The 13,422-nt window shown below is 39.6% G+C and overlaps 1 protein-coding gene across 1 annotated transcript in view; it reads left to right on the forward strand.

The window, feature by feature from the left end:
* The window catches only part of CCDC7 (coiled-coil domain containing 7), a 467,329-nt gene that overhangs the window by 235,467 nt on the left and 218,440 nt on the right, over positions 1-13,422 (forward strand). Inside the window, exons 25-26 of the mRNA XM_078329853.1 lie at positions 2,533-2,646; positions 6,957-7,064. Of these exons, the coding sequence (XP_078185979.1) occupies positions 2,533-2,646; positions 6,957-7,064 (222 nt within the window). The remainder of the gene's footprint in view (positions 1-2,532; positions 2,647-6,956; positions 7,065-13,422) is intronic.

Genomic DNA, 13,422 nt, shown 5'->3' on the forward strand with positions numbered 1-13,422 from the left:
CATTGGAAATCTTGGTATGTGAATCAGAGGATAAGAAGACTATTGTTTCCTGTCAGAATTGAAAAGCTCCTCTAAACAATACATTAGCATTCTAGAAAACCCCATGGTGTCTGCTGGCACATTCTAAAACATGGTTGATTGACATGACTGGCAGAGTGCCCTGTGGGATGCTGAGTCCCTTGCAAATGATCTAGTACCAACCCCATACCCCTTCCACTGAGGGCGTCCTACAGGCTCACTAGCACCTACCAAAGTGTTCCTTCCAGAAAGGCTTTGTGCTTCATTGGCCACCCTGCTCTTCGTGATAGTTTATCAGAAAGAGAGATGCCAGTTTTTGAGTCAGTCTATTAAGATAACACGCCAAACTCAAAGTAACAATAACTTCATGCACTTACTGGCATATTAAGCCATAGCCTAGACAGAGGCAGGTCCCCAGATACACCAGTGTCCCATTTTACCCCATAGAACAGCAAGCACTTAGCAAGGGTCAGATGCATCAGTGTAGACTGTGTGAGTGGTCATGGGTTGGGGTTGCCTCATAGTGGAGGGAGCTGCAAACAAGATGCTATTTTCCTCATCCTGAGGCTGAGTTAGCTGGAGCTCTGAATCACATGAATACTTTTATTTATTTGCCCCCTGTTCTAATTCCTCTCAAATTGAGTTAGAATTGGTTAACACATATTAGAACAACAAACCAACTAAAAAGATTTCATGATTTGTTTTCACTCCACCTCCACCTCTCATGTCCAATAGTGAGGGTTTATGTCAAATACTATATTGATGAGTTATTGCTTTTATTTTTTCTTCAATAATTTTATTATTTCCTTTTAGTTTTCATCCCCACCTTCTTTTTCTTGTTGACTTACTTTTATTTTTGAAATCTGTAAAAGTTGAATCTTTTATTTTTAAAATCTGAAGTAGGACATGGACCTATTTTCAAAAGTAAAAAAAAAATGCAAAAATTATACTTAGAGGAGTCTATTTTTCCCCAGTCCTCTCCCCTCATTTTGTAGGTAACCAACAACATTGTTTCTGATATCTTTCCTCTGCTTCTTTTTGTAAAGATAGCTATCTTTCTATTTCCTTCTCTATTTTTTTCTCATTTCTTTGTCTTCCTTTCCCAAAGATGGCATTCAAGGTTTCCCCTTTGTAGATATTTTTTTCCTTCACATTATTCTTTGAAATCCCTTCAAGTCAATTTATAGACATGTTTAATTTGTTTTACAGTTACACTTACAGTTGTTCACACCACATTATTTACCATATATACTACCATAGTGTGTAGTACAACACATCCTTGAATAACATCATTTTATTCAACGTTGTTTGATTATAATGTTAATGAGAAAAAAAAATGGATGCCTATCCAAGCACACAGTCTGGAGTTGACACATTCTCCCTGTGTCTGCCTGAATTCTTTCCGGGTGCTCCAATTTTCTCCCACATTCCAAAGATATGTATGTTAGATAAATTGGTGTGTCTAAATGGTCCCTGTCTGAGTGAGTGTGGGTATGTGTCTAAGTGGGCCCTGAGTGAGTGAGGGTATATGTCTGAGTGCACCCATTCTGTTGAGGGCTCGTTCCCACCTTGTGCTCTGAGCTGCTAGGATAGCTTCCAACCACCTGCAAACCTTCACTGGAAAAAGTTGGTTGGAAAACGAATGAATGAGTGAATACAAATTATTGTAAAATAAATATTCACAAAGTAGACAATAATTATGCAAATGCATGATAATGCAGTACAAAAGCACTCTGTAAGCCACATTTTGTGATTGTTTTTAAATTGCATGATGGGAAGAGGTGTTCCTTATAATTTTGCTTTGCTTTTGATTTATTCTTTTGAATAAATCAAGGAATTTGTTCCTTGACTTAACTCACCACCACTATGACAACCATCACTCACTGATTAATCACAAATTTGGTAAATAATTACCTTACTTGTTTTTATTATTTTTTCTTAATTCTATGTATAACTCACATTTGTTTTAGTGTTTAATATTAGAAGTGTTTTGGGTCTTTATTTAGAAGTTTGTGATGTTTATGTTACAAAAAATAGGAACTTAACTCTTGTTTATGTCAATTAGCCTATGGTAAAATGGGTTTCATTATATGTCATTTTGCTTAAGGTCATAGTTTCCAAGATTTTATCAATGTCATTAAGTGAGGACTTACTGTATTTTATTTATTATGTAGTTTTAATATTTTGCAATTACATATGTGATATAATGACATTTCACATGTGTATTTTAATTTTTATTTCTGTAAATATGTATTAACCTAAAGTATAAATAACCTAAGGAAACTAATGACTAATATATATTAGATGCCTAGAAATGTTATGAAATAATGAGCTTCAACATGCAGCCATTAAAAATGTTCTTATAGTATTCATGTCACATCTGGATTTATGGTAATTTACTTACAAATTTGTCGAAATGAGAAAATTTTGCTACACAATGATAAGTTTGACATCTAGAGATTTAACAGTAGGTCTGTTTTTCCATTAAGAGACTAAATGCATCTCCTTATGTAGCTCATGATGAAGAACCAGGCAAAAATCTTGTGCTTGAGCATCAAGAGTCAGTGTCAAAACTTGAAATGCAAATAAAAAAAACAAAAAAACTTCCTAGAGAGAAAAGACATAGTAGTAAGTATAATATTTATAGGTAACTTTAAATTTAAAAAATTAATCTCATTAGATCTTTTTTCTTTGGTTCATGAGTATGTAGTTGAGCATATAGTTTATAGAAGTTTAAAGTGTGAATACCTTAAAATAACTAGGGAACAAAAGCCATATAATATTTGGCTGGAATTTCCGGTCTTGAGACTATTTTATGGCATGCTTATGTGCTCAGTGTCCACCAGGACCCAATAAAATTATTAATCTGTCAAAGGGTATTTATTTTCACCCAACTGTAGGAGATTATGGGTCCAACTGTTCAACAGGAACCTTGGGATATATGGCAGTATCCTTCTGTTATCTGCTGAGATGTGTAACTCAAATGGCAAGATGTATCAGAGAAGGCAAGGGGAAAAACAACCTATGTGGTCATTGGAGGGTCTCCAGAGCATCCTATCTTTAGGCAGCACCTAAGGGTAGAAGTCTTCTTGGTAACCTGATAGATGGTTTCATGAAGATACCCATGAATGGAATGTGAGAGCACCACTCTAGGCTTTCCTTTTATTTGTTGGGGCTGAGAGTGACTAAAGCTTGGCAATTGTCTCCTCTGGAGTGAAACATACTGTCTCTTCCCAGTTTATTTACAGGAATTTCACATGGGTCATAGGTCCTTATACCTTGTCTGTATTAATGGCTCAGCCATGTTACCACCTGTAGGTCAGCATAGTGTCTAGTGTTTTGTCTGGGCCTGGTGGAGGATGTGATGAATATAGTGGAAGGCTAGTACTTCATCTGGGAGTGGAAGGACGGAAGCCTTGAAGAAGGATATTAAAGGTATAATGCAGCCCATTTAATGCAAGACAGACTGATCTTGATCATCTTTGTGGACAAGAATGCCAAAAAGGGCATTTACAATGTCAGTTGCTTTATAACTATTTCCCTCAGCTTGGGTAGTAGCCTCTATGATAGTCATAATGCCAAGTAACACCAGTGCCAAAGACAGAACTATGGGATTGAGCCACCAATAGTCAATTAAGTTTCCAGGTACACAATGCCTTAAGCAAAGACCAGATGGTGAACTTTGGCTTCCTTAAGCACAGAAATAAAGACTTTTTTAATCCCCAAGACAGTTGATAGTGTTTTTAAGAGACAAAGACACTAGGTTACAGTAGTCTGGCAGGTTTAGTCTTCCATATTCCGCACTGAAATGGTCCTAATTGCAACAATTCCCCTCAGGGATTGGGCGTAAATACAGTCAGGGGTAGACATAGACAGTACCTTATAACAATAACCCATTCAGTAATGGGTGCCATAATAATGGAAGTGTATAGTGGCTTGAAGAGAACTACCTGTAGTCAGATCAGGATTTTGGTGGTGGTGGCTTCTAACTGAAAATCAGAGAACATTATCTATTTTCTCCTAATTCTCATGCCAGGGATTTTGGGGATCACAGTCACCTGTGCACTATTATGCAAAAGGCCCAAGAAATGAAATTTTCCATGTTCACTTTGAACTTTAACTTTGATATAGGGCCTCCATTCCTCACAAGGGACATAGGGACATTGGCCATGTCATAGTCTTGTTTTTTTTTTTTTTTTGCCAAAAGGTTTGAGTAGAAACTGGCAGGGCACTCTAATTCATTTCAAAATTCACTGGAAGAAGAGAACAGCATTTGTATTATTCATAGGGGCCAGCACTGGGCAGATCCTAGGAGGCTGCCATTGAGCCCATGATGGCACACTATCACCAGGCCATGAGTTCCCTGATGAAGAGCCCATTAATCTCCTTTTGTGAGTCCTTATTGTTGGGTAACCAAACCCAGAGATCTCTTTGGTGAGGCCCTTACCCAGATCATTGAGGAGTGTGTGCCCAGTGACTATTTTTATGTTGCTGTCTCTCATGGAGTCTCTGCTTTTCTGTAGCAGTTGCTTTTTCCATGCTGAGGAATTTTTCATGTTTAGACTGTTGCTTGCACTATCACAGTAAGTGAATAATATTGTGATCTAGATCAGTGGTCCTCAACATTTTTGGCACCAGAGAAAGTGAACAAAATTTGAACAAAAATTGTTTCATGGAAGACAGTTTTTCTATGGACCAGGGCCAAGGTGGGGGATGGTTTTGGGATGATTCAAGTGCATTACATTTATTTTACATATTTGTATTATTATTTATGTTTATATTATTACTTTGTAATATGTAATGTAATAATTATACAACTCACTATAATGTAGAATCAGTGGGAGCCCTGAGTTTGTTTTCCTGCAACTAGACAGTCCCATGTTAGGCTGATGGAAGACCATGACAGATCATCAGGCATTAATTCTCATAAAGAACACACAACTTAGATCTTTCACATGTGCAGTTCACAACAGGGTTTGCGTTCCTATGAAAATCTAATGCCGCTGCTGATCTGACAGGAGGCGAAGCTCAGGAAGTAATTAATGCAAGTGATGGGGAGCAGCTGAAAATACAGAGGAATCTTCACTCACCCAGTGCTCACCTACTGCTGTGTGACCCCTTTCCTAACAGACTAAAGACCAGTACTGGTCTAAAGTCCCCCTTGGGGTTGGGGACACCGATCTAGATTATTTCGCTGACCAATTTGACTAACCTTAGAGGAGGTTTAATTTTAATTTGGCTCCATAACCAGTAGGAGTGACACTAATAAATCTGAGTCTTGTTAAAAATCTTATCATTGACTGTTCTCACTCTCATCATTGATTGCTCTCACTCTCAAGCAAGAGACCAAGAGATTATCAATATGGTTTGCAGGGCTGTATAGCCTCTGCAACCATGGTCTAAAAATGTATTTTAGTCATAGGGAAGATAGCATGGGTGTGCCGAAGTTGTCAGAACCCAAATCGAATCCAGTTGAAAAAGAAGGGCTTGGGTGTTCCATTCTCATTCTCCCACTTTGCTTATCCTCCTTGAGCAAAACCTCTACTGTCATGACACTCTAAAGAATGGGTTCTAGAGTGACACAACCTACAAGGTACCACTAAGTTAGTTTAACAAGATTTTTTTTTTCATCATTCAGGCAAACAACCCATGCCCCTAAGGTCTTCTAGGTCACAAAGGAAAGCAATCCCAAAGGGCTCTCCATTCTTTCTATTTAAACCATGAGTCTCAATCCCTTGCTGGGTCATAGGCTGTCTGTCATTGCCTGATACCTCTCTGGAACTAACAGCAGTTATTGGTGCAAATTAGCTCACAGGTTCTCTGAAAACTTTCAGTCTCATCTCCAGGGGACAATAGCAGTGGCCAAGGAAATGCTTCTCTAGCTTTCTCAAAGGTGCTCTGTTGGATCTCTAATTTGACTTACCATGCATCTTGGCCTGAAAGTCTAGGGCTAAAGAGAAGGACCATTGGTGTCCCTTAGAACCCAAAAGCTATGTAAACAATCTGCTAGCACTCTCTGAGAGTGCCCCATGATGTTAGACAGAATTTTCTAAGACCCACTGATAGGGCTGGCAGAATGCACCATGGGACAGACTCTTGCAAATGATCCACTAGTATCCTCCTGGGGATCTGCATGCTTTTTGCTTTTCCAGAAAGGCATTGTGTTTAATTGCCCACCCTGCTCACAACCATTTGTCACCAAGAGAGCTGCCAAGTGTGAAGGTGATCAATTAAGAGAGCAAGCCAAGTTGAAAGTAACAAGCCTTCATTCACTTACTGCAACAACATAAACAAGAGTGTAAACATGAAAGGTCACTGACTTTATCAATGTTTCATTTTCCCACAAAATGACATTGGGCAAGGATAGGATGTATCGGCACAGATGGGAGGGGAACTTCTTACTGTATGCACAGCCATGTGTACCGTTATCATTTACCATATATATTCATGCACACATAGATACACATAACTATATACCACCATTGATATTGTATCATTGTTTGTAGTATACATTTACATGTATATATACATATGTGTGTGTATATATCTGTTAATTCAATCAGTCTCCTATGCTTGAAAATATCAATGGATTTGGATAGTTTGCAATTACAAATAACACTGTAATGAATGACCTTGAGCATATGCATTTTCATTGTTTGGTCTATGATTATGTATTAACCTAAGATATAGATAAGGAAAGTAGAAATTAATATAAAACACATTTACTACCTAGGAATATTTATGAAATAATAATACATCTTCAACACACATTGAAACTTTCCTTACCATTTTCATGTCAGATCTAGCATTAAGGTAGTTTACTTATAACTTTATAAGATGAGAGAAAATGTTGCTTCCACTTGCTATAAATTTGAAATCTAAGATTTCATAGTAAACTTATTTGTCTGGTAAGGGACTAAATTTCTGTCTTAACATAGCTCATGATGAAGAATCTGGTGAAAATCCTATGCTTAAAAATCAAGATTCAGTGTCAAAAATCCAGGTGCAATTGGAGAAAGAAGAAACTTCTGGAGAAGGACATAGCAGTAAGTATAATGATGATATCTATTTCATATTATTTTAAATTAATCTCAAAAGAACTTTTTTCTTTGGTTCATACTTATGTATTAAAGTACATATTTTATAGAAAACTTATATTCTAAAGCATTAAGTACATATATTTTATAGACTTATACTCTAAACTAACATAACTCAAGAACAAAAACAAAGATATTGATATGTTTTGGTCAGAATTTCTTGTCATAATATTATTATGCAACTTAGTGTATGCTCTCAGCATCCATCTCAGGACAATAACAGGCCAATAATTGTCTCATGAAAGATGGGTGCCTTTCAGCTGACTCTGGCCATCTATGGGCACCTCTGAGCTGTGGTAGCTCCAATCAGCAAGCAGAGGTATTGCCGAGACCTGTAACTGAAGCAACAAACGGAATCAGATAGGTTCTGGAAAAGGGCGGCCAGGGTGGCCAATAGAAGGATTTCCAGGGTATCATGTTGGTCAGAGCCCCACTCAAAGGTAGTAGTCTTTATGGTAACCTGGTAGAGGTTGCTGTCCGATCTCTGTGGCTTGAATGTGAGCTTGGCAGCAAATGAATGGTCCCACTGATTGCTCACATTATTTTTACTTTTGGAGTCAAGGCTGGCCAAAAGCATGACAGCCAACATCTCTGGAATGGAACGCCATAGCCCTTATAAATTACCCTGGAATTTTATTTGGGCTTTAGGTCCTTGTGCCTTGTCCAGTGATGATGGCACAGTACATGCTGCATGTAGGTGAACAGAGCATCTGGTTCCTATTGGATGGTGTCCTTGTCTGCAAGTGACTTTAGGAGGCTGCCTAGGATTATTTAATAAACAGCATGGAAGGCTAATGCTTCTTCCAGGAGTAGAACTTTGTCCAGGTTGTAACCTATGCATTGATTACAGATAGCTGGAGAACTTTGGAAGCCTTCTGGAAAGACAGTAGTGGTGTATTGCAACCTATCCTACATAAGGCTAACTAATTCTGATCATCCTCATGGAGAGGAATGCTGAAAAGATATTTGCTTTGTCAATGTGTACATATCAAGTTCCTTCATCCTGAACAACAGCCTTTGTAACTGTCACAATATCAAGTACCACTGGTGCCAAAGGCAGCACTTATGTTTTTTAGAGCCCCTATCAGTATAGGGTTTCGGCATCTGAGGTCTTTCACATAGGCCAGATGGGTCTATTAAATGTAGGAATAGTGTACAAATAATTAGCCTCTTAAAGCTCAGCAATGAGGGAAATTATTACCTTTTTTATGCCCATAGTGTTAATACTGGTTTTGGTAGACATTGGTACTAGGTGCCAGTAGTTTAGCAGGTCATGATCTTCCACATATCCCACAAAAGTATCTGGACTGCAGCAAATCCCATCAGGAGGTGGGTGTAAATGCTAGTGTTGGTTCCTATAGAAAATATATTTAACCAGTAATATATTCACTAGTAGAGGCCATGACAATATGGGTTTGTAGTGGTCCAAAGGGCACCCATAGTTGGTTTAGAAAGAGGTCCTGTTGGTGGTGACCTAAGATTAAAAACTAGAAAGAATATTTTTCCCTCCTCATCCTCATGTCAGGGATTGTGGGGATGACAGTAATTTGTTAACCAGTAACCAAAAGGCCCAAGAAATGTCACTATTTTTCCACCCCCACTTCGAAGTTTGACCCAGATGATAGGTCAGACTTCTTTCAGGAGTGGAACTTTGTCCAGGTTGTAACCTATGCATTGATTAGCTGGAGAATTTTGGAAGCCGGGTCCTCAGGTCTCCACCAGCGACGTAGAGACCTTGTAGTAGCCCCTAGTCATGTTCATTTATGAGAGATCTGGGTAAAAATAGAAAGGGTCTGTATGTTAGACCCTACAATGTGTCCCTCCAAATTTGATAAGATTGCTTTCTTCATCAAGGACGCAAACTACTCAAGTCTCAAGACTGACTGAGAGAGTTAGAGAAAATAGCACTCATACTATTCATAATGGACATCACCATATGGAACATAGCGCCTGGTGGCTCACTATCTGTTGGAGGGCCCATCAATCATACTCCTTTGAGAACCTGTTATCTGGTCACCAATCTCATAGATCTCCTCTAGAAGCCCATCACATGGATTGAGCAGCAGAGGGTACTTGATTGCCATTTTTATACCACTCTATTGGCCAGTGTTTGCTATCTGGGCAGTAGCCATGTTTTCCGTGCTGAAAATTTACCAGTTAACATCTGGGCTATATCTGATTGATATTATCTTATGAGGAGGTTTGATAACCAGCAGAATTGAAGCAAATGAACCTAGAAATCTGAGTTTGGTCAACAATCTTATTGTCTGTTGTTTTTGTTCTCATTGTGCTACCAAGGGACTACCAGGGTGGCTGGCCAGGATACTGTAAGAAGCCCTTTGTTGGTTCTCTGAGTTGAATCACTATGGGAGCTTGGATAGAAAACTAGGGGCTATATTCCCAGGCAAGATGGCTGAATAGGAATAGCTCCAGTCTGCAGCTCCCAGTGAGACCAATGCAGAAGGCAGGTGATTTCTGCATTTCCAATTGAGGTACCCGGTTCATCTCACTGGGACTGGTTAGACAGTAGGTGCAGCTCACAGAAGGTGAACAGAAGCAGGTGGGGTGTCACCTCACCCAGGAAGCTTAAGGGGTCAGGGAACTCCCTCCCCTAGCTAAAGGAAGCCATGAGGGACTGTGCCATCAGGGACAGTGCTATCTGGCCAAGATACTATGCTTTTCTCATGGTCTTGGCAACCTGCAGACTAGGAGATTCCCTCTGGTGCTGACACCCCCAGGGACCTGTGTTCCAAGCACAAAACTGGGCAGCTGTTTAGGCAGACACCGAGTTAGCTACAGTAGTTTTTGTTTTTTTTTTTTGATCGAGTTTCACTCTTGTCGCCCAGACTGGAGTGCAGTGGTACAATGTTGACTCACTGCAACTTCCACCTTCCAAGTTTAAGTGATTCTCCTGCCTCAGCCTCCTGAGTAGCTGAGATTACAAGTACACACCCCCACACCCAACATATTTTTGTATTTTTAGTAGAGATGGATTTCACCATGTTGGCCAGGCTGGTCTCAAACTCCTGACTTTGTGAATCACCCACCTCAGCCTCCCAAAGTGCTGGGATTACAGACATGAACCACTGTGCCTGGAAAACTACAGGAATTTTTTGTACCCTAGTGGCATATAGAACAGCAGCAAGACAGAACTATTCATTGCCCAGGAAGGGGGCTAAAGCCAGGGAGCCTAGTGATCTTGCTCCATGGATCCCACCCTCATGGAGCTCAACAAGTTAAGATCCACTGGCTTGAAATTCTTGCTGCCAGCACAGCAGCCTGAAGTCAACCTGGGATACTCGAGCTTGGTGTGGAGGAGGGGCATCTATTACTGAGGCTTGAGTAGGCAGTTTTCCCCTCACAGTATAAACAAAGCCACCAGGAAGTTCAAACTGGGTGCAGAACCCACCGCAGCACAGCAAAGCCACTGTAGCCAGGCTGCCTCTCCAGATTCCTCCTCTCTGGACAGGGCATTTCTGAAAGAAAGGCAGCAGCCCCATGAGGGGCTTATAGATAAAATTCCCATCTCCCTGGGACAGACCACCTGGGGGAAGGGGCAGCTGTGGGCACAGCTTCACCAGACTTAAACATTTCTCCCTGCCAGGTCTGGAGAGAACAGCAGATCTTCCAGCACAGTACTTGAGCTCTGCTAAGGGCTTGAGGACCTACTGTCTCCTCAAGTTGGTCCCTGACGCCCATGACTCCTGACAGGGAGACACCTCCTACAGGAGAGCTCCAGTTGGCATCTGGTCGGTGCCCCTCTGGGATGAAGCTTCCAGAGGAAAAAGCAGGCAACAATCTTGGCTGTTCTGCAGCCTCTGCTGGTGATACCCAGGTAAACAAGATCTGGAATGGACCTCCAGCAAATATCAGCAGACCTGCAGAAGAGGAGCTGGTTAGAAGGAAAACAAACAGAAAGCAATAGCATCAACATCACCAAAAAGGATGTCCATGCAAAAAAACCCATCCAAAGGTCACCAATATCAAAGACCAAATGTAGATAAATACACGAAGATAAGGAAAAAAAAGTGCAAAAAGGCTGAAAATTACAAAAACCACAACACCTCTTCTCCTCCAAAGGATTACAACTCCTTGCCAGCAAGGGAACAAAACTGGGTAAAGAATAGATTTGATGAACTGACAGAAGTAGGCTTCAGAAGGTGGGTGATAACAAACTCTTTGGAGCTAAAGGAGCATGTTCTAACCCAAATGCAAGGAAGCTAAAAACCTTGATAAAAGGTTATAGGAACTGCTAACTAGAATAACCTGTGTAGAGAAGAACAAAAATGACCTGATGGAGCTGAAAAACACAGCATGAAAACTTCATGAAGCAGAATCAATCAAGCAGAAGTAAGGATATCAGAGATTGAATAACAACTTAATGAAATAAAGCACGAAGACAATATTAGAGAAAACAAAATGAAAAGGAATGAACAAAGACTCCAAGAAATATGGGACTATGTGAAAAGACCAAACTTAATGATTAATTAAGATAAAATTCCCATCTCCCTGGGACAGACCACCTGGGGGAAGGGGCAGCTGTGGGCACACAGGTAGAATGGAACTGGGCTGGAAAACACTCTTCAGGATATTATCCAGGAAAACTTCCAACTTAGCAAGAGGCACCAACATTCAAATTCAGATGATACAGAGAACACCACAAAGATGCTCCTTGAGAAGAGCAACCCCAAGACACATAATTATCAGATTCACCAAGGTTCAAACAAAGGAAAAAATGTTAAGGGCAGCCAGAGAAAAAGGTCAGGTTACCCACAAAGAGAAGCCCATCAGACTAATATTGGATCTCAGCAGAAACCCTACAGGCTAGAAGAGAGTGGGGGCCAATATTCAACATTCTTAAAGAAAAAAATTTTCAACCCAGAATTTCATATCCAGCCAAAATAAGCTTTATAAACAAAAGAGAAATAAAATCCTTTACAGACAAGGAAATGCTGAGGGATTTTCATCACCACCAGGCCTGCCTTCCAAGAGCTCCTGAAGCACTAAACATGGAAAGGAACAACCAGTACCAGCCACTGCAAAAACATGCCAAAATATAATGACCAATGACACTCTGAAGTAACTGTATCAACTAATGTGCAAAATAACCAGCTAGCACCTAGGATCAAATTCACACATAATAATATTAACCTTAAATATAAATGAGCTAAATGCCCCAATTAAAGGGCACAGATGGGAAAATTGGATAAAGAGTCAATACCTATTGGTGTGCTGTATTCAGGAGACCCATCTCATATGCAAAGATACACATAGGCTCAAAATAAAAGGATGCAGAAAGATTTACCAAACAAATGGGAAGCAAAAAAAAAAAAGCAGGGTTGCAATCCTAGTCTCTGATAAAACAGACGTTAAGCCAACAAAGATCAAAATACACAAAGAAGGTCATTACATAATGGTAAAGAGACCAATGCAACAAGAAGAACTAACTAACCTAAATATATATGCACCCACTACAGGAGCACTCAGTTTCATAAAGCAAGTTCTTAGAGACCTGCAAAGAGACTTAGACTACCACATGATAATAGTGGGAGATTTTAACACCCCACTGTCAATATTAGACAGTTCAATAAGACAGAAAATTAATGAGGATATTCAGGACTTGAACTCAGTTCTGAACCAAGCAGACCTAATAGACATCTTTAGAACTTTCCACCTCAAATCAACAGAATATACATTCTTCTCAGCACCAACATTGCACTTATTCCAAAATTGACCATATAATTGGAAGTAAAACACTCCTCAGCAAATGCAAATGAATGGAAATCATAACAAAGTCTCTCAGACCACAGTACAATCAACTTAGAACTCAGGATTAAGAAATTCACTCAGAACCACACAACTGCATGGAAACTGAACAACCTGCTTCTGAATGACTACTGGGTAAATAATGAAATTAAGACAGAAATAAATACATTCTTTGAAACCAATGAGAAAAAAAACACAATGTAATAGGATCTCTGGGACCCAGCTAAGCAGTGTTTAGATGGAAATTTATAGCACTAAATGCCCACATGAGGAACTGGGAAAGATCTAAAATCGACAGCCTAACATTACAATTAAAAGAACTATTCAAGCAAGAGCAAACAAATTCAAAAAGTAGCAGAAGACAAGAAATAACTAAGATCAGAGCAGAACTGAGGGAGTTAGAGACATGGAAAATCTTTCAAAAAATTGATGAATTCAGGGGTGTTTTTTTTGAAAAGATTAACAAAATAAACTGCTAGCCAGACTAATTAGGAATAAAATGGAGAAAAATCAAATCAAGACAATAAAAAATGATAAAAGG

This window comes from Callithrix jacchus, chromosome 7, assembly GCF_049354715.1.
Source record: "Callithrix jacchus isolate 240 chromosome 7, calJac240_pri, whole genome shotgun sequence".
Taxonomy (NCBI): domain Eukaryota; kingdom Metazoa; phylum Chordata; class Mammalia; order Primates; family Cebidae; genus Callithrix; species Callithrix jacchus.